Source organism: Venturia canescens, chromosome 2, assembly GCF_019457755.1.
Source record: "Venturia canescens isolate UGA chromosome 2, ASM1945775v1, whole genome shotgun sequence".
Taxonomy (NCBI): domain Eukaryota; kingdom Metazoa; phylum Arthropoda; class Insecta; order Hymenoptera; family Ichneumonidae; genus Venturia; species Venturia canescens.
The window spans coordinates 10,655,899-10,676,908 of record NC_057422.1 but is presented as its reverse complement, the minus strand read 5'-3'; the positions used below and the strand labels follow the sequence as shown (position 1 = coordinate 10,676,908).

Sequence of the window (21,010 nt, the reverse complement as noted above, 5' to 3'; positions counted from 1 at the left end):
TCGTGGCTCAATAAGAAAAATCGATTGAAAATTTTTGTTTCATTCTATTTCGTAAAAAAATGTGAGAACGATGATTGTAAAAAGAGGACGAAAAAATTGGAGATTCGAAAGACGGAAAAATTCGAGTAGCAAAATAATAAATTTTTACAGACGCGCGTTGATTGAATGAAATATATTAGGCAAGAATGCGCAATTTTGAGAATAATTGCTGCGGTTACAACGATAATACGTGGTCCCAGGCGCCGAAGAGCATGACGATGATTTACGTAACGTCGCCGTAAGACCCAAAAAGTCTATGAGAGTGTATCGGTCGAACAAAAGTCCGCAAGTTGAAGCACCCACGGGGCACACGATCTCGAGACGGGCTCATTGTAAAATGCACTTTGTCAAAGTGTCAAAACATTAGCGCGCTCTCTGCCGCGGGGTGCAAATGCATTCGGGACTTCGGTACAGCTGACCTTGGGGTGTCAGGTCTTTGCTCAGAAAGTGTCACCGCTGGTGACAAATAGTATATTGTGTCTATAAGAGAGATGTCGAGGCACTATGGTCTCTCTGTGTGCTCTTTACTGCAGCCGCATAACGATCTTTGCGGTAAGAGCACAATTACCCTTCGATTTATGTCGTAACCACTGCAACGTTACGCTCGTTTACCAAATTTCAAGTGTTTTCTTGGATTTCATTTTTTTCTTTTTTCGATATATTCATCAACTTCTGCGAAAGTACAAATATTACAGTTTTATTTAAAAAATCGTTAATTTTAGCTGCCTTTGAAAAAATAGATGAATTTTTTATTTTATAGGATATTAATCTCGAAAAATTTGTCTAGCAAATTTGTCTCAAACGATTCTCTGCGATTTGTACATTTAGTATTGATGGAAAAAATATATTGGGACCTTTTCCGAAAAATTTGTTTAATTGGTATTCGGTTTTGGAGTCTTCTTTCGATGAATAATAAGTGGCAGTAGTAAAAGGTGAGTGAAATATCGTGACGGAAATACAGCCCTAATTCGGGGTAAAGAGATTAGGGATTTAGCGAAATTTTTTATGAAATAATCTCTGGAAAAATGGCACGGATAGTTAAAAACATAAAAATAAAAATGTGTGTAAGCGTGCGCACGGATTAAGAGTTCGATGGAGGGGCCTGTAGATGCTAGCAGTGTAAAAATGAAACAAGGGCGAGAGGGTGTAATGTAGGCCGCCAAGGTAAAAGGTACAATACAAGAGGCTAAGCTGGATCGACAGTTGAGGAAGCAGCAATAAGCGAAGTTTTGGGAAAATTTGGAGCGCGTTTTTGAGACTCCACCTACTCGAGGAACCGCCGTAAAACGTAGCCATTTTTAATGAAAAATGTGGAACGACGCGTTCGGCAGAGAATATATATTCAGGGCTGTAGAAATGGCCCGTTGCTGAGTCAACGAGAGACGAATCTATTGACCTTTCCGTTTGAAATTTGCTCGTACGAAAACACTCGAGTAACTCGCACACCATGAAAAATCCCATTGAAAAGCATCGAGTAGGCACAATTATTGAGTGTGCGAAACTCATTCGAGCATAGGAACGTTCCTCTGTGGATCCGCATCGAAGCAACAGAAGTCGCAGCCATATCGAGGCAGCGAGAGCATTGTTTGGCGGTCCCTGCCGTACCCGATGATTGCTCTACATTGTGTCTGTACCTCTTTAAAAATATTTTCCTACCTAACTGTAAGTGAATTGCCCCCAATAGAACAATCAAAGAGGACCTGCACAGGCCCGTACTTCTCGGCTGGCGCGTCATTTCGTCATTGCCTGCTGCTTCCCTGGGTTACAGCTCCGGGGACATTCACGAGGGAATTCAGTACCTTCTCCTTTCCACGCTTATACCACGACTGTGAGCTCGAAAAACTACGGTCACTCCCGCATGTTCTCTATATATATTTAGGGGTTTGTGTGTGGCTATAATGTGCACGCTTGTAACGAGTGTTATACCTTTTATATTCGACCATTCGACTAATATTTCTACCCTCCCAGCAGAAGTCATCAGCACGTCTTCATTACTCGCATACTTTTTCTCGTCGAATTTTTTTTCACTTCATTTCCTCGCTTCTCTATAAAGTTTCCCATGAAAAAGCGAGTGATCCACAAATTTGTGTATTTTTGAAAATTCTCATCGACTAAACGAATCGTTCCTGCCCGAGACACGAATTTTCCTATTTTTCGATGATATTTCCGAGTCTCTGATTATTTGAGTACGCGCATCGTCCGTTATTAGAAAAATCGAATTTCAATTTACAACGTGATCTTCAGTGACACCACTTTTTATAATTTTCAGTTTTTTTTGGCTCCTTATCGCAGAAACGTCACGAAATGGAGTATTCGACTGAGCATTTACAATATTCATCGAAAGCTGCGTTTTTATGAACTAGGGAAGAGGCCGCCCGTCGTGCATCGAACTCGGTCATGGAACTTGAACCGAAGACTCACAAAACAGCGACGAAGTGACGTTGAGACCTCTTATTTCGACCCCTTTATGAATCGCAGTTTTACAGAGGTACATTATGGGACTGGATACATTTGGATTCATATGTTGGGACGATTCAGGTAAACTGGTATGTAGGACACAAAGCTTTCGAGCAGTGTACGAGCGATTTTTAACGTGCAGGTGGGAAAAACCTTAGCTCATTGCCATTTAAGCTTAAAACATTTGTTTTGGTTCCTTCAAATTTTTCATCTTTCATTCTCTTTCGAGGCTTGAATAACTATTGAATTTTATTGCGACAACAAGTTACAAATCCGATGCATAAAGAATCGCTTTTACAATATTTATTTCAAACGGCACAAAAAGCAACGATTTGATGAGAATTTTAACGAATTATAACAAAAAGTTCATCGAGATTGAACTCAACTCAGTGGGAGCATGATGAACACAATTTTTTCTTTTTATATACTGCACCTTGAGAATTGCGCGTTGAGAAACTGTTCCAAGGTTCAAAACATAAAAGAGTCAATCGCCAAAGTGTCCCACAATGTATTTTGACTTTGATTGTAAAATTTTGAAACATCTTGTAAGATAATTATCGACGGTGGTATAGATCGAGGAAAAACCGTGAGAAAAAAAAGAGGACGAAACTACGCTTATATTATACGGTTAAAAGTAATAATTATTATATGCGGACAAACGCGAGTCGGAGGGAAGGGTTGCCACGACGAGAGTACCTACGAAATAATAATAAAATTTATTGACCTCTGTAAAAATAACAGCGCGTCAGTCTGTCATTTCTATGCTGCTACATGAACGCGATTGGTGCGGGGTGCGTGAGCGGATAATAAAACGATGGAATTATCACACACACACATTAATTATCTGCGATCCAACTCTTTTACCATCTTTATGTACCAATTGCAGCCAATATTCATTCCACAGTAGCTCTGCCAACCTTATTATACCTATAGTAATTTATAGACGATAGTTTGCTACTGTAACCCTTTCTCTTATTACTTGTCTCAATGATCATTTGAGAAAAGAATAACGACCGCGATGGCCATATTTTACTTGGGAATCTGAAATTAGATTTTATCTTGCACGACCATTATGATAGAAATAAAACGATTAATTTAATAAGAAAACTTTTTAAAGATTCCTCCCATGAGCGAACGATAACCTTGAATAATCTATGGAGTGATTGTATTTCAATGATTTCCGATACAAAAAAAGTTTCGATTGGCCTCAAGCACATTTTTATTTGAGTCACTTGCTGGCTAAAACGATTTTTTCCTTTGTTAATAATTTTTGGAGTCTCATTTACGAGACGATATGCATTTTTCTGTTGAAGAATCCTGCAATCGAATCCCCGGACACTCTCTTTAAGTAGTTGCAGCGAAAATGATATATTCCAAATTGAAAAATGCTCCGAATTGTGTTAGGAAGTATCAGAGTTTGGGTGAATCCATCGAATGAGGGATGTGGGAAAGACTCTTTACATTTTTATCGCCCGAAGCTGCAAGTGCAAAAGTCGAAAGATTTTTTCCACTCGTTGGTTTTCGAGGGATAAAGTTCGTTTGCTATTGGATTCTCTCCGGGATTCTCGAAGGCGCGCGGGGGTAAAGCGCATCGCACCGGTTTCTCCGTCTCCCTCGTGCTCGGGCTCTCACGCGGTGTAGAAAAATAACGCGTACGCCGTTCCTTTATGAGCGTACGGATCGTAAAAAAATAAAAATCCAAAACAGCTTTATAGGCGAGATCATTAAAGTCAAGGGAGAGCTCGAAGGTGCGCGGGCTAATCGGGAGAAACGAAGGAAGATGTGCCCGCCAATTAATGTCCGGCGGCATGCATCAATACACCGAACATGCGAGAAAGAGGGAAAAAAGAAGCACGACCTTTCGCGCGGCTCAATTTGAAAGAAAAGAGCTCGTGGATCACTCTTTGCAACACGCTGTGAAATATCCTCGAATAACACGTCTCGTAATTCATTCGTGACTCCCTTTTTTATTTTTACTTGCTCAAAAGATGCGACGATTTAACGCTATAAAATTGGAGGAAAAAAAACTGAGCAAAAAACATTTAGATAAATATCAGAGGAAAGAAGCATCGAGTCACTCCAAGAATTTGGCAGATTGAGGAATTATCGCTGTAGCCAGAAGCCGGTATTAAAATACTTCCAATAAAAAATAAATTGGATAAAACAATGAAAATGGCGGCGTCGTGTCAAACAAAACCAAAAGACTTTTTCACTGCCCATCCTCAATGCCCGAATCCGTTCCTCGAGCTGACTAAACATTAACAAACATATTTTCGGTCGGCAATCAAAATTTAATTGCGCATCTAAATTCTTGCTGTGCCTAATACAGCCATCCTAATTCCTGTAGATTACCATACACATACGTTCGTACGAATACAAACAATCTGAGGCTGTAAAAAGTGTTGGAGACGTCCATCATCTTCTCGGAGACCGTCGCGAGCGTCTCGTCACGACGTCATTACAAATTTGTTCAAACGTTTAGTTGTTTATATGCACTAATTTTTTATGCGTCCTGCATTCGTATCAATAACCTTGCATTGATTCTCACTAACGTATTCGAAAATTCTCGATGCTTGGTCCCTAAATAAGATCTTGCGACACGTCATGCAGTTTTTCGTTGCCAAACGAAACTCGTTGAAATGAAACTGAATGTCAGTGTAGCTCGGTCACAGCGAATTAAAATTTATTTCTGTCAGATTACCAAGCATTTGACATACACTGCCCAAATTCGGTGCGGAACCGGATGAATGAGTAACATTTTTTCAGAGAATTTTCCACAAGAACAAATTTACTGAAATAATATCGATAGAAGATTCGACAATAAAGATAACGTAACGTTTTTGAATTTTTCAAAATTTTTCATCCTTTTGCTCCTCCTTCAATTATAAGCCCCGAACGTCAAATCGTAAACATCGTCGATTTGGCTTTCATATTTACTGTCTGCTGTACTATTATGTACTTTTTATGTCGCAGGGGAAGGTAAAGCGAATGGTTTACACACATTGGTCGTTCGGCTGCTTGAATGGTTCATTTCCGTGCTCGTCTCTTACAGCTCTGCGATACCACATGCTACAAACTCCGAGGGTTGACATTAAGGCTTCTATACTGCGGTTGCATGCCAGTGTATATACTTTGAGGCAACGTTACAGCTTCACGAGCTAAGGGCATGCAAGATTATGGCACCTGTGGGTAACCAGAACGGCACGTCAGGGCAAACCGTTGAATTCCGACACTCCATCTCTCCTCCCTTTTACCATCGTCCTCTCTCGCTCTGCTTCTCTATCACACTATCTTCATAACTCTACATAAAATTAGTACCTAAAAGCCCTTCTCGTTGATGCGTGGCCAGGGCCTTCAGGCAACATCACCATTTTCACGTACCGTCTTTCCTACACTTTCGCACCGATTTTGCCTCCTCCTCATCACTATTACGCTTCCAAACTTCTCGTTTACTTTATTGTACACTAGTAGTTCCAAAGGACGTGACGAAGTGGGAAGAACATCGATAAGTTTAGACGATACAAATTAAGAGGAAAAACGCTTCGAACAAGTCAAAAATGATTGAACGATTTTTTTTTTTAATCGTTAAAATCAGTACAAATTTGTTGGTTGAACAAAACTTTTGTTGATTTAACAATTTGTTGGTCTTAGTGAGTAGCAAATTACGTATTTCGATCAATGAAGTTTTGTTGGGATTGACCCATTTCGATTTGTTCATCACGACTTGTTGGTCCATCGAAAATGTTGTCAAATTTTTCGACTTCTTGTTTGGCTGTATTTTTTAAATGAGTAACGTAAATGATTGAGTGATCGTTGAATCATGTTCTGGGCAAAGTTTTATGCTCGTTGAACGCTCAACTGGGATGGTTTAACATATTTGTGTTTCTTGAGTACTAAAATACAAGAGTCTGAAGTGAGGGGTGGTGAAACGATTTCACAAAGGCGTCTGTGTCGTTAAAAAGTTGTCAAAAACACGAATTCGATTAGGTCGAATCGCTGTTATTCGTTAGAATCCTTTTTTTGGTGCATTTTCGTTGATTTTTTTGCCAGACAATAATCTCCAGAACGCCATAGCTCTTTACTCCAAATTCCTAAAGAGTTCTTTTCTTTTTCGTCAAGTTCGACATCTCGAAAATCGATTCGGAAACAATAATGATTGACAACCTGAAAATCATTATTTCAGTGAAATTGTTTTGGTGACTCCACAAACACGGGCAAAAGCATTTTGTTCAGAGAAAGCGAATATTAAAAATAAGAGCACTGTTCAAAATTCGTCTGATTGTGAGTCCGGATTAACTGGGGCTAGCCATGGGAAACCGGATGCTGCAAAGGTGTGACTCGCTCCGAGCGATAAGGCAATCACGTTGTGTCCACACATACACTTTCCAGCCTACTGATTTTCTTGCACAATAAATCCAGTTCAATTCCCACTGCAAAAAAGCCTTAAAAATACTACAATTTTTCGTATTTCATAACTCATTTACCCATTTTTTGTGTGCACGGTTTATTTTTTGTGTGCAAGATTTATCTTGAGATAAAATCGAATATAAATTTTCATTGAAAGAAAAATCGTTCAGTATATTTCATATCATGAAAGAGAGAGAGTGAGAGAGAGCGACGTTTGCCAGCTTTGAAATCGGGAGAAGAGACATTGAAAAAATAGCTACCACTCGTATACACTTTTACAAGGCAAACTAACTCGTACAGTATTTATAGGATAGCATAAAAGACACGTTTTACCACACGGGCAAATAAATCGTAAATTTTCTGCCAATATGATTGACGCAGGACACGCGCGCCAACTTCAAATAATAACAGGATGAAACAACGATTTATAATATTCAATGATAATTATCAAATTATGAAAAACACTTTTATTACAAATTCACGCGAAGAGATTGGAACTATAAATTTTGTTGAGTGGGTCATTACACGTTGTTGATTGATTTGATTTTCAGTAAACATTATCGCGGATGTACAACCAGAGTGAAAAATCATATTTTTTCAATGATTTTTTACAGGAATCCTTGGCAATTAACACAACAATTGTACTCGTTATGTTGGAGGCTCTCTAAGCCGCGCAAAGGTCAAACTATAATAAAAGCAGCATTTATTAGCGCAATAATTATAGCAGTGCAGCGTTTACTGCAACGTCGTATACTCCAAAGGGATTAAAAGCTCGTAAACAACTCTGAGTGTTAACTGTGGAAATTTTTAGCGCGTTAAAAAGCTGACCAAGTTTGTCGGTATTGTACCGAATAAGCAATTTTTCACTAGTCCGGGACAGCCCACGGAAAAAACGGCATGTACTCGAGAGGCAAAAAGGTTGCACGAAGACATTTCTAGATTGCTCTCTTTGGGCGAGAGAGACGGCGGCTTAAGCAAACGACGAGTACGTATATGCATATAAGCGAAAAGATTGAGCCCGTCAAGTTAGTTATTTCGTTTTAGAGAGAATGAGAAAAGGACAGAGAAATATATATGTTTCTCGAGGGTTTCGAGGCAAGGTAAAAATCGTGTGTACGAAAAAGAGAGAAAAAAGCACGAGAGAGAGAGAGGAACGGAGTTACAGCCGTGTTTCTCGCTTTTACAACTCTCTTTCGATACTTCCGCTACATCTTGCTCTTTCTTTCTTTTTTCCCCGCGAGGAGAGAACCTTTTTCAACCGCATTTAAACAACGTATATACATTTTATTGCATGGTAATGCTCGTGCTTAGGCTGCGTTCGACGGTGGGAAAGAAAACGAGGAAGACGGAGCTTTTTCGAAATCAGGAGAGACGAGAGAGAGAACCAGCAAATGCAAGGGATAAGCTTCACCTTTTTCCCTCGCCTTAGTGCACCATCCTATATACATATATAATATTACCTATTCCAATCTTAACTTGACCTATCTCTGAACCTTACCATCTACGAGATTAACCCCGCGATTTTTTTTCGTAAAGACTGCTCGGGAAGATTCATTCCCTCCCGTAATAATATTCAACTCTGTTAACAATCATTGAACAACTTTCGTTGAGTAAATATTCCTCGTTGTTTGTGGAATGTGGAAATGATTGGAAGGAGCTTGACCGGAGCAGCGAGGACGAAGTTATTTTGAAATTTTTCCAGAAGATCGAGCAGCTCAGACGCGATCACGAGGAAACTGCTTTTCGCCATGAACTCTGATTCGACGATTGTGATCCTTCCGCATTCGGCGACGTCTGGAAAACTTTTGAAAAATCTTGGAGGAAAAAAAATTCTTCGGTCCTCTTTCCCCGTTACGCGGTCTCGAGGGCAAGGCGTACAATAACTGGAAGCTTTGAGAACTCACTTCGGACGCGTAGTTGCCCCGGAGGCTTGAGTTAAAGGGACGAGAAGTTTTTCCTCTGCGCTTACAGAAGGGACTGGAAAATTGTTGTTGGCTTACACCGTTTTTCGTACCGTATGAACTGACCGTTCGACCAATCTGCATCAACGAAAAATATTTTACAGCTCAACTGTAAGCACCGCCGGGTTTTAAACGCTTATACGATGCCGCGCGTATAAGAATTTCTCATATAAACGGAGGTGCGCGTCTAAATACATTTTATTTCGACGACAAAGCGACCTAAAATTCCTCGATAATCCTCCGGGCATTGACGAAACCTCGTGCTCCCACTTTTTTTTACTTATCCTCTCTTCTTACACCGCTGTAAACGTGAGTGGACATTTTTTCCTTCGTTCTTTTTTTTCTCGAATTTTTTTACTCCTGCTTTTTCCTCTGTAACGTACGGTATTTGCGGCACGGGGCAACCCGCTCGCAGGTGAACGCCGTAGGAAAGTATAATCAGTTATTATGAAGGTGGGATTTTTTTCCACAGACTCGCGCAAGTCTCGTTTGTTCAAGGATTACCAAATGTTTTTTCCTCATGTATTCGTATAAATTCGTCGTCCCCGTCACTTTTTTTGCTCCGCGATTTAAATAGGTTTTTCGTAAAACCAACGCAATGCGGATACAGACGAAAAAATTATTGTAACGATGAAACACGGCACGAAATATTCATCCGAATTCCCATGCGTTCGACTGAGAAATTGTTCAATGTCGCAGGATCGGAAATTTTGGAAAACCTTTGCGCCAAAGCAGCGGACTCAGACTTGACGATCTACGAAAATTCGGGTCACTCGAGATTCTCAAATTACTCGTAGATTCGCAGTTTATTAATTGTAGAATATTCGATTGAACAAACTCTTTGAAGGCAAGCACAAAATGGTTGTTTTCGTGCCGTTGAATAATTCGAGAATTTCGAGTCCCGAGAGCCGAGATATCATTGGACAAAGAGACATTTTGAAGCTCCGCCTACGGCAGTGCAGCTGCACAGAATCTTCTCTTTGGTCGCGGTTTCGTAACGGCTCATCTTCGCACGAATACAGAGACACTCACACTCGTGTGCCTTTAAGATCGTGGACTTAAAAAAAAAGGGAGAGGGGAGGGACGCAGGAAAGAAGAGAACAAGATGCATTCTGACCCGTGGGAGCCGATTGGACGGCTTAAGAAATGTACGATCGAACCGGTCTGACCACTCGCCGCTGAGAACGCCTCTCTTCACTGCCACGTTGCAACACACTTTGATAGATCGTGCCGAAACTCGATTTTAACTTACATTTCTCATGTCAAAAGTTGCTCGAAGCAGAACTAACATGTCTCGATGAAATATGTATATTTTTATAATTAATTCATGGATAAATAAATTAGAGATTTTACGATCAGTTTGTTATAGCGACGGTGTATTAGGAAAATTTTTCCTTCGGCAGATTCAAAACCGATATTTTTATTACGGTTTTTCGAGCTTTCAGTAGTACAATTACAATTTTTGTGTTCGAATTCTCTTTCATTCTTTTCCTGTTCTGTTATTTTGCCGAAAACTGTATCCTCACGACATTTTTATTCCATGTTTCAGTTAAGGAGGGTAGATCACGAAATCAAAATAATCAGAATTTGATAAAATTTGGTGATAACATTCTTTGGCATCAAGTATACAAATACAATTTTTTTCAAATTTCTTTACCACATGGTTATCGCATAATTGAGCGTTAAATCCAAGTTCTTATGCACGAGATGTATAACTGTATATATGTAAACTCTAGGCTTATACACGTGAACTTTAGTGTTCAATTACTCGAGAGCTGTGTAGTAGAAAAATCTAAAAAAATTTATATTGTCTCATATATTTTTAAAGAATGCATTTACCAAATTATGAAATTCTTATCATTTTGAAATTCTTAATATTTTTGACATGGTTTAGCATGGCAACATTGTATCGTCGCGATCCACCCTCCTTAAACGCGATTTGGCAATTGAAAATTAAGCCGCGACAGTTTTTCACTTTCGAGGGTTTCTCGAAGCCATTTTCAAAGCTCAATGACAGAGAAGAACGAACGAGCCAACAGCCGAGTTCGGAGACACATTTCCCAATAATTATTTAGTGAGAATTGATTACGTTTGCGAGTGCGTCGTTAAACGAAAAGAAACAATTTCTACAAAATTTTTCTTATTAATATTCGTGTAATTCTCATTTAACTTATTCTGCTCGATTTTCGAAAAACTCAAGCCATTAAAATCTTGGTCATGTTGAAAAATGTTTGAGTTTATAATCATTTTTTGAATCTTAAAATTGCATGCAATATTTTGACAGAAAAATATTCCTTGTAAAATCTGTGCAAATATTCCCCTCGATATACAGTCGACACCTTTTTATATCACCCCAAACTAATTTCTCACTTACCGTCTGACGATACGGATCTGAGTAGAAATCTTCCTGTTTCATTTCCAATCCTCCAAACAGAAGCTTTACACTCTTTGGTTTCCAACTGTTGGTCACAATCTGGACACAAGGCAAGAAAAATAAAATTCAATTGATAATAGAATTGAAACCAATTTTTATTTATTTCCATAATTACAAACACAATTATGAATTTTTGTCTCGAACTTTACTTTCTACGAAATGAATCATTTACAATACAAGAATAAGAAAAGCTCACACTCTGAGTATCAGAGAGGCTCGAAGAATTCATAAATAAATCCATGAATGTATGCTTTCCTGTTTGACGTGAGCAGCACGTATTGTCATGAACAATCTGAGCATATCAAAAGTTGTTGAACGAACACTAGATTATCGCGTGTTCCATGATTGCATGACTATCGAAAGACTTTTTTTCAACGGAGTTGAGGGCAGAAAAATAATTGACTGTGAGCTACGAGCAGTAAATTCTGGGATTCAAAGTGGACTTTGGTACAATCAGATGCCAAAAACGGAATAATTTTTGCTAAATTGATGATAGTGCGTAAAACTTCTATCGATTGAGAAGATTAACAACTAATGACGTGTTTCAGTTCAAACAACCGCCCTTTGAAAGTGACTTTGCACTTGATCGCTCGCGAAGGATACTTAAAGCGATTTTTTTCTGTGCCAATAACATTTGTCTCTGTAAGTGAGTTATGCGATCTGCCCGTCAGTCTTTTTAATGAACGTACACCATTAATCGCTCAGCCGGAACATTTTGAGCGGACAAAGTTTATCGGAGACGTTGCTCGTAGAAAAATGAAGCAGCATGTGTACCAAAGAAATTCAGAGGATTTTCCTCGTAAATAATCATAAAGATAACGATCTGAAATGATTCATTCATCACGAATGTTTGAAGAATTACATCGATTAAATTCGGAAAAATATACTCGGATGGGTGATCGATTTACGCGCGTTTACACTTGGATTAGAAGAGAGTGAAACCCTCTTTCAAGAATATTCAAATGCTGGAATCCCAGCACAGGCGATCGGTAGAGTCTTGCATTCGTTTGGATAAATTAATTTCCATTTGTGCGAGCTCACGATCAATTGACTGAAACTCTAATGACGTGCTAAAATACTTGCGAGATCGCTCCGTTCTGCTTCGTTGGATAATTCCAATTGTCAACGAAGCTGAGGCTTTTTTCTCGCTCTCTATCTCTTTTTAAACAATTCTATAATCGTTGAATTTAACATACACGATAAATAGAGTTAATTGATTTGGGCAAAGTTTGACAGAATGAAATTCAATACCAGTGGAACCAATTTGCTGAAGATATTATGCTTTATCTGTAAATATTTTGAAGACTTCAATTTTCTCCCAATTACTTTTACGCTTCCTCAACTATTTTTATGGTTACTGACATTTGTACTTTGATTATTATCCCTTTGGATGTGCTCTCGGTGATAATTCTTCGAAATAACGGTTTTTTAAATTATTATTATTATTATTATTATTATTATTTATCAAAATAAATGGAATTACGATAGAAAAATTCACGTGTTTATGTAGTGATCGCATTTAACGGCTTCAGCTAGTCGATTAATAAATAAATCTTTCAACAAAAATGTATGCACGGTTCATAAATATTTGTGGGATGAGTTGTTTTGAAAGAACAAGCGAAACAGCCGAGGCATTGAAAAAGAAAAAATGAAGGGAGGATAAACAAACCATGAAAGAGGGAAGACCCAAAATAATTTGATGTTCATTAATTATAATTAATGTATGAATTCAATAAAGTCTATTTGTGATTTATCGTTTTCAAAATTTGTTCGTGTTTAATCTTTTGTCTAATGACCAATACTCAGACCCTACATATATGCACCAAAAGAAAATGTCAAAATCCTTGTCATAAATACTCGACTTTCAGGGGGAGAACGAGAGACTAGAAAAAATCATCTGGACCTGTTAAACAGGTCTGCAGTACGGACTTTATAATGCGCGAGGACATTGGCTTTAGTATTCAGCATCCAGTTTTGAATTCTGTAGGTAGACAGTAATTTATTCGTCGAGACCACGAAGCTTCTTCCAATAATGCCTGTCGACATGGAGTCTGCGGATCCCAAAATATTTAAGAAAAAAAATCTAAATTTTTCGCCCTTTTCTGCCAGTATGCATCGATAAACTCATACGGATGCTTCGTTTTTATTTAAATCGAAAATGACGAAGAAAAATCGCTAAATTTCGAATTTGTACAATTCCTGTGATCGATTTATCCAAAAATACGATTTTTTTAAATCACCATTTTTCTTTACTAGGAGAATAAAAATTTGTCAAAAATCGTTAACAGCAATCGTCATAAAAAACAATCGATCTCGAATGACTTGACGCCTCATCGAAAAGCTCGGTGACATAATTCTACATTAATGCAACTTCATCGTTCATTCTATCGCCACGGGCACCAATTACGTGTAATTATGATCGCGCACGATAAGATTAGCATCGCAACGTGCCACCAAAGACTGTAATAACCACAACAAACTTTGCGTCCCTGAATTCTACCATTTTCTCTATGCACACCTGTTCCATTACTGTGCGCTGTTAATTCCAAGGAATGAAAACATCATTTGAGTCATATCAATCACGTCCGTATGCTTAGCGAATTGTAATTCTGTGCAGTCGAGAGGAAATCGAGTTTCGAATGTTGAAAAATGTCTGTCGATTCTTTAAATAATTCCACGTTTCATGCAATCATTAATATTTATTTCACATTTGGGAGTCGAAAGTTAGACTTGAAATCAAGTCAAATACCGTAGTGAGTGTTGTTCCATATACGCAAATTGATCGTTTCCGTTTTCCATTTTTAAGGTCCGTGATGACGATGGTGGTGACCGTGATGAGGCATCGGGGGAAGAGCCTGAAGGAGGAAAAAAAGAATTGGAACGTTGATGTTTCAAAGATAAAATTGAACTTTTGTGTCATTTGAAATTCGCTTTACTAAAATTCGGAGTAAAACGAAACTGAAATGAGCGAGACTCACGTCTTTTTCTTGAAGGCAATCCCAGATCAGTCCAGCAGTTTCACAGTCATCAGCACCCTCTGTAAAACCAAATAAATTTGAATAAAAGAAGAAAAAATACACGACGAAAAATTTCTAGTGGATGCGTAAAATAATTCTTACTTTTGGCGCTGCATTCGGTAATTGCTTCAGCGATGCGATCACGATCAGGCACGTCTGGAGGCAAACTCGCGACCGCTTTCTCAGTATCGACGGTTCCATCTTCGTTGAGCTGCGACATAACGTTGAATAGAATTATTTCTTAGAATTGATGGATCGTATGGTTAAACATTCGTGTAATCTCACAATTCCTTTCTCTTTCATCATGCATGCACCGAAGCATTTGGTTTTTTGGTCGCCCGACTGAAGGTCTTTGAAGTCTTCGATTCCGTTTTCTGCCATGCACTTTTTCATCATTTTCATCATTTTTCCTGGGAAAGGTATGGCCTGAAACGATGAAAAAACAGAGTTGAAGAGATGAAAAATTCTGTTGCGAAGATGAGAAGTTTTAAAAAAAGAAATCGACCAAAAACACAACGTAATTTTAACAAAACAACGTGATCAGATGACTCACGTCTTTCTCGATAAGACAATTCCTAATCAGATAGGCTGTTTCGCACTGATCGTCATTCTCTGCAAGCAAAAACCATTAAAAACTTAAAAAAACAATAAAATCACGATGAATATTGATAACAGGGGCTTCCAATAATGCTCACTGTTGGCAGCGCACTCAGTTATAGCTCCGCTGATACGTTCACGATCCTCCACATCCGGGGGCAAATCTGCGATCATTTTCTCCACATCGACGGTTCCGTCTTCTTTGAGCTACGTTGCAAAATCAGTTGTAAAGAAGCACGCACGAATCGATTGTAATTTGAGAGAAAACACGAATTAACCACATGAATTTATGGACGAATCTCGAAAACGATTGGACGTTAATTCGTGGACCAAAAATCATGGATTCGCGTTAATTATTATCTTACATGACCATGATGTTTCATGAGGCACGCATCGAAACATTTCTTTTTCGGATCATCTGGCGGGGTGTTGCGAAAGCTTTCCTTCTCAAGACCGCTTTCTTCCATGCATTTGGCCCACGCTGCATGGTCCGGTCCCCTGCCTGGTCCCGCAAGAACCTAAAATCACCAGTACACGTATTCGAAAAAGCTGGAAAAGGAGAAAAGCGTGAAAAAATTTTGGATACTTACGTAGGGCGTCAGCGCGACGAGGACGACAAGAGCTACGTTGCCGTTCATTGTGGAACAAGTGAAGAAAAATGTCATTCACGAGCGTGTCCTCTTTATATAGAAAAAAATGCGAGCTGCTCTATCTGGAGTTCCATGAAAAACTATTACTATACTGAATGCCAAGTGGGAGTAACGTAACAACTGTAAAGTGTTAATTGCGAATAACATAGAACTGGAAAAATGGCGTTGAGAATGTTATCGGCACGAAAGATAGGATCAATCAGCGAGCGTTATTCTGTACTTTCGTGTATGAAATAATCACGATTATTCTCGCAACGTAATCCACGGAGTTTCTAATTATTCCATTGCTATTTTCCAACAGGATGTTTCCTCTGACTCGCGGAAATTTAATACTGGATTTTGGCATAACTATACTGGAGATCATAAATTCGAATGAGTTTATAGTGTAAGTTACACACGAGTCCTTGACTAGGCCACTTAGTTCCACCAGGTGACTTTTTAGCACGGCTCAATTTGCTCAATTATCATATAACTATAGAAAAAAGAGAGAATAGAGACTACATGTGAACATACACATAGAAAAGGACAGTACTTGATGAGGAAAATACTCATCAAAAATAAACTATAAAAAAAACGTCTTTACGAAAATATCTCGATTTTTCGATCAGGTGGTTCGATCAATGTTCAATAATAGGTTTTTGAACCTGGCGTAAGTTTTTGCTGTCGATTCGAACCGTTTCATTCACGGATCATGATTCATCAGCACGCTCGATCTCCGAGCTGCCAGTTCCTTGTCACGCTTGAATACTCGAGCTGAGTAATGATTCGAAAAAATCGTGTAAAAAAAGTCTGTTGATGCGCAGGCTTTACGCTTATTGTATAACCGATTATTGCCTCGTTAAATAAACGAGTTATTCAAGGTAAAAAACAGATATACGTTTACACGTATTTTTATTTTATGTACGTGCATAAATTTTAGAGTACTTCGTGTAAGCTGAGATGGCTGCGAGCCTTGCTGCATGACAATGAGGAATTGCAACCAAATTCTTCGACTTCGCGTGGAAGTCAGAAATTGTGTAGCCTTGGCCTTCTCGATTCCGAAGGTCCATTAATCTGAAGGCTCCGCGTGGAAGCCAGCGAGTTTGTGTTTTGCTTTTTTTTTTTTGTTTATTTTTCTTCATTTTGCTTTTACGTAGTTCTGCAGGATCATTAAGCCGCATATGATTATGTTTGTTTCCTTTTATAGATCTTGCCCATTTTGGCTGTTTCTCGCGTGTTTCGTACTTTGATTGTTTTTTTCCATTTTTTATTCGGTGGAATTTTTGGTCAAGCCCACCCCAACCAGTCACGAATCGCTTATTCGACTGTCCTCTATAAAAACCTAAACGTTGCCAAGCGCTTTATCCAGTCACCGGCCGTCCACGACTTCGCGAACTTGGAAAATCACATTTTCTTCAATACCGGGCTTCAACATGAAGATCTTCGCCGTTATTCTTCTCGTCTGCGTTGCCGGCAGCTTCGTAAGTTTTCTTCTATGGAATGCACACTTTTCTGCGTTTTTATTCACAAATTTAAGAGAAAATTCAAAACCAACGATAAATTTTGTTTTTTTTTTATTCAAGACTCGTGGATTTTTTCTATTTCACTGAATGCTTTGGGCTTTTTTAGGCTGCAGTGACTGACGAACAGAAAGCCAAATTGCGCGAAGCCAAACTCGCTTGTATCACCGAAACGGGCGTCAATCCTGGTAAACACGATAATTGAGAAGAATAATTTTGTGAAATTGAGAATTTATTATTGAATGGGAAGTTGGAGAACCGGCCCCTAAAATTTTGCGTTCCGGAGCTTCGATTCTCGAATCAACTACGATTCTTAAGGCTCCGGTTACTCGCTCAGACTTCAACGAATAATACGAAAAATTCTGCTGGTGAAATCACGTCAAACTTTAATCTCGATGTTTTTGTTTCCCTTTCAGAGGCTGTTGAGAATGCGAAAAAAGGCGTTTTCGACGAGACAGACCCGAAGCTCGCTTGCTTCGCATCCTGCTTCTTGAAGAAACTCGGCTTCCTCACCGAAGATGGTGTATTTGACGAGGCAACCTTCCGTGCTAAAGTCCCAGCCGACATTCCCAAAGAGAAGGTCGACAATATCGTCAACAAGTGCAAAAATTCAAGTAAGATTTACCCAAATTTTTGACAAACTTGAGATAATTTGAGCACTTGCTCAAAATAGGTCTTAAAATCATTGCCTTGTCATCAAAGTGTACACGGAGAGACTTTTATACGAATATTTCGGATGAATTTGCTAGAAAAATTTGCTATGTTTTGTAGCAGCGCTGCTGTGTATATCGCCATTCTATTACATTTCACCAAAGTGCGCAGTAATTTTGATGCCGAAAGCAGTTCTCTCAAATTTTACTATGTACGACAGGCAAAATTTGGGTCTGCGACATTCTTACATCGAACGATGTATCGATATCCGAATGTCACTCGTGTCTTTGGTGAAATGTTAAAAATTGGTGAATTCGACTGGACAAATTGCTTGAAATTTTGCTATGTGCCACTGGTTAATTTTCATGTTTATACTCGCAACGTCTCATATAATTGGTAGGCGCATGAATTTTACTATGTTATTGAGCAAAGTTCAGTGTGGTAAAAGGGAAAATTCGAAACTATGCAATTTTTCGTATAGCACAGAGAAACGACTGCTCCGTTATCTCCTAAATTTTCATCAAATCGTTTCATTATTTACTATGTTTTTGATCAAAATTCGCTCGGTGTTGATTTTTTATATAGTACAGCGCGTTATTTACTATTAAGCGTGGTAATGGTTCCCCAAACTTTTGCATTATTTGACACACTCTCTAGCGATTATTATTATTATAATATCGATGTGGTCCGACGTTACTATAAAAAGATAGTAATTTTTACTACAAAAGTCTCTCCGTGTATTCGCAATGAATAAATTATTAGTCTAATCAACATTCGGATATTCGTGACCAAAAGTTACCAATAGTTTCATTCTTCTCGCTCGATTGTCACGGTCATTTCTACTCTGATGATCTATTTTTAATAATAGAAAATGAGCCAATCGGTCATCGAATGATATTAAGAAAAATATTTTCTTACGCCACTATCATTAGGTGCATAATTTTTAGGTGCAATAATTAACTGCATAATTGTCTGTTTTTACAGGTGGTGCTAGTGTCTGCGAAACCGGAGCCAAGCTCCTCAAGTGTTACTTGGAAAACAAGACGATTTCGATCTTCGAATAATCACTTTTACAGGCAATTAAGCGATAACTATTCGGACGTATTATACCTTTTTATTCAGAGTAACGCCAAAGTCTTATGTCCAATCGATACGAAAAGGAAAAAATGTGGACTATTTGTAGATGCTAATGCGAAATAAAACTTCAATTGTGATTCAGACATTCACGCATTCGTTTCGTGCATAAAATTCATTGCTTCGTTCCACAATCCTCAAATTCCGGATCCCAAAATGAGCATTTCCTCAAGCTTTTCCCCAAAACGTTTCGGATCATTGAAAAAATTAAAATTTTTGTACAGCTTGAACATTTCAAATAATTCTTATAACCGCTTCAACGATTCGCATCGATCTTCGTCAAAAATCGCGCACGGTCTTCACCATTTTTCGAGACAAAATTCACAGAATAAAGATCCTTCAATCTCACTGGCATTTGAATATCGAGAATATTCTTCTGGACAATTTTTTTTTGCCAAATGAAAATCGACCGAATTTTCAAACTGGTACTTCAAATGTATTTTCTTTGACGATAATTTTGCGGAAGTACATCGAATGTGCTGCCAGAGGCGGAAGCGAAGGTTCAGTTGTCTAAACAGATTCGTCATCGGTTGCGTAGAAATTTTCGTCCAAAAACCCATCAGACTTTTATCATGGACGGAACCTGGAAATAATAGAGCATAATAAAGATTCATTAGGGTCGAAAGTAATAAAATGAGCCGTAAAAACGTTAACTCACTCCTTTATCCTGGATGCAGGCGATGAGTCGACGAGCGGTGTCACAGTTATTTTTACCCCCTGAATAAATCCGATTGTGAAACGTGAAATACTTGGGAAGCTAGGGTTCCGATGGGAACTTTGGTTTTTACGTACTTTCGTTGGAGCAAGAACTGATGGCTGCGACGAGAGCGTCGTGGAACGGGGCGTTTGGCACCTTGTCGATCGCCGCGTTCGTATCGAGGCTGCCATCGGATCCCATCTTCAAAATGAGTCGTAGATTTTGGGGATAAAAAAAAGAGAAAAATGAAATCGAAGAGTTGGAGGATTGTGAAGATTCTAAGGTCGAAAGTGTCGCTACGTTTATCTAAGCATCGATCAAAGTTGATTTTTAACCCTTAGTGTGCACACCTTCACAGCGAGACATTTCGTGCACATGGGGTCACTTTGACCCCAGGCCATTTTCGACATCGAATATCTCGGTAACTATGCGCTTTTCGAAATAAAAGGTTTAGTCACTTTTTGCAGTGAATCGATCCAACTTTAAGGCTGCAAAGTCGGATTTCCAAAAAAATCTTTCTTCATTGTTCAAAAACGTGCTCAAAGTTGATAGTGCGCGTAAAAAGCACTTTTTCGGTTAAATCTCTCGTAAAAAATTAAATTTTGAGTTTTGAAACAAATCCTTACAGAGTTTTACAGACAAGTGTCCATGCTTTAAGGGGAAAATAGTCCACTTTGCAAGCGTTCCAAAAAGTCTATTTATTTTGGAGTATGAAGTGGCTATGCTCCCTACTTTTAGAGAGGGGATAACGATTTCTTAATATTGGCGGTTTTACTTATGAGATGCTCATCTGTAAATGCTATTCATGTGAGAAAAAATGTTGGGGTCAACCTGACCCCAGATGCACATTAAGGGTTAACAACAATTTAGTCTCGGTGCAATTATTTTTTATAAGAACTCGTTTTTATAAGAAATTTTTATAAGAATTCAAGGTTTTATCACGTCGGCAGTGCCTCGGCGCTTTGTATGATAGGAAAACTTACCAAATCCATTCCCTGGAGAATGCACGCTACGAAGCAGTCGAACTCGGGATCGTTAACCCGCTCGCCAGCACGAGCACGTTCTATCGAGGTTGGATCGACCGTATATTCGTTGCTGCACCTTTGACGCGCGCTCCCAAAGCGCATTACGTCTTGAGGCGTCAATGCACCCTTTGGAAAAGGGAAATCCGAAGGGTGATAAAACTTACGAGGGTCTACTGCACTCCGCTAGCGCGGGAATGATTTTAGCTACTTACCGAAACGGCGAGAATCGGAATGGCGAGGAAAATCGCGAGGAACTTCATCGTTGCTTGTTGCTTGCTGATAAAAGGAACGCCACGATCTCCAACGCGGCTACTTCAGCTTTTATATGCAGCCGGGACTTCCCAGATTTTCCATCGTATCGCGATCGCGAAGAAAAAATGAAGATTGTGTGGCTGTGGAAGATCGATAGTTAATTAGTTTATAATACGTGAAATTGATAGGT

At 38.9% G+C, this 21,010-nt stretch overlaps 2 protein-coding genes across 2 annotated transcripts; one reads left to right on the top strand and one right to left on the bottom strand.

The window, feature by feature from the left end:
• Positions 1–13,982: 13,982 nt before the first annotated feature.
• On the bottom strand, positions 13,983–20,913 carry LOC122407299 (uncharacterized). Its single transcript, XM_043413429.1, has 11 exons — positions 20,781–20,913; positions 20,527–20,694; positions 19,639–19,744; positions 19,505–19,563; positions 15,278–15,430; positions 15,011–15,119; positions 14,869–14,927; positions 14,601–14,741; positions 14,418–14,526; positions 14,277–14,335; positions 13,983–14,153 (listed from the first exon to the last, which is right to left on the bottom strand). Exons 1-11 carry the CDS (start codon positions 20,826–20,828, stop codon positions 14,100–14,102), a joined length of 1,065 nt encoding a protein of 354 aa, XP_043269364.1. The 5' UTR covers positions 20,829–20,913; the 3' UTR covers positions 13,983–14,099.
• On the top strand, positions 16,865–18,932 carry LOC122406376 (general odorant-binding protein 56d-like). The gene is made up of 4 exons (XM_043411786.1): positions 16,865–17,022; positions 17,171–17,249; positions 17,478–17,675; positions 18,697–18,932. The coding sequence occupies exons 1-4, from the start codon at positions 16,975–16,977 to the stop codon at positions 18,774–18,776; spliced, it is 405 nt and encodes a 134-aa protein (XP_043267721.1). The 5' UTR covers positions 16,865–16,974; the 3' UTR covers positions 18,777–18,932.
• Positions 20,914–21,010: the final 97 nt, after the last annotated feature.

Excerpts from the sequence above, each read along its gene's own strand:
- LOC122407299 (XM_043413429.1), bottom strand. The coding sequence starts at position 20,828 with ATGAAGTTCCTCGCGATTTTCCTCGCCATTCCGATTCTCGCCGTTTCG. Across the intron at positions 15,120-15,277 it reads TCATGAAACATCATGGTCAT|CTCAAAGAAGACGGAACCGT; the intron begins GTAAGATAATAA and ends TTTGCAACGTAG. Across the intron at positions 14,742-14,868 it reads ATTGTCTTATCGAGAAAGAC|GCCATACCTTTCCCAGGAAA; the intron begins GTGAGTCATCTG and ends TCATCGTTTCAG.
- LOC122406376 (XM_043411786.1), top strand. The coding sequence starts at position 16,975 with ATGAAGATCTTCGCCGTTATTCTTCTCGTCTGCGTTGCCGGCAGCTTC. Across the intron at positions 17,023-17,170 it reads TCTGCGTTGCCGGCAGCTTC|GCTGCAGTGACTGACGAACA; the intron begins GTAAGTTTTCTT and ends GGGCTTTTTTAG. Across the intron at positions 17,250-17,477 it reads CGAAACGGGCGTCAATCCTG|AGGCTGTTGAGAATGCGAAA; the intron begins GTAAACACGATA and ends TTTCCCTTTCAG.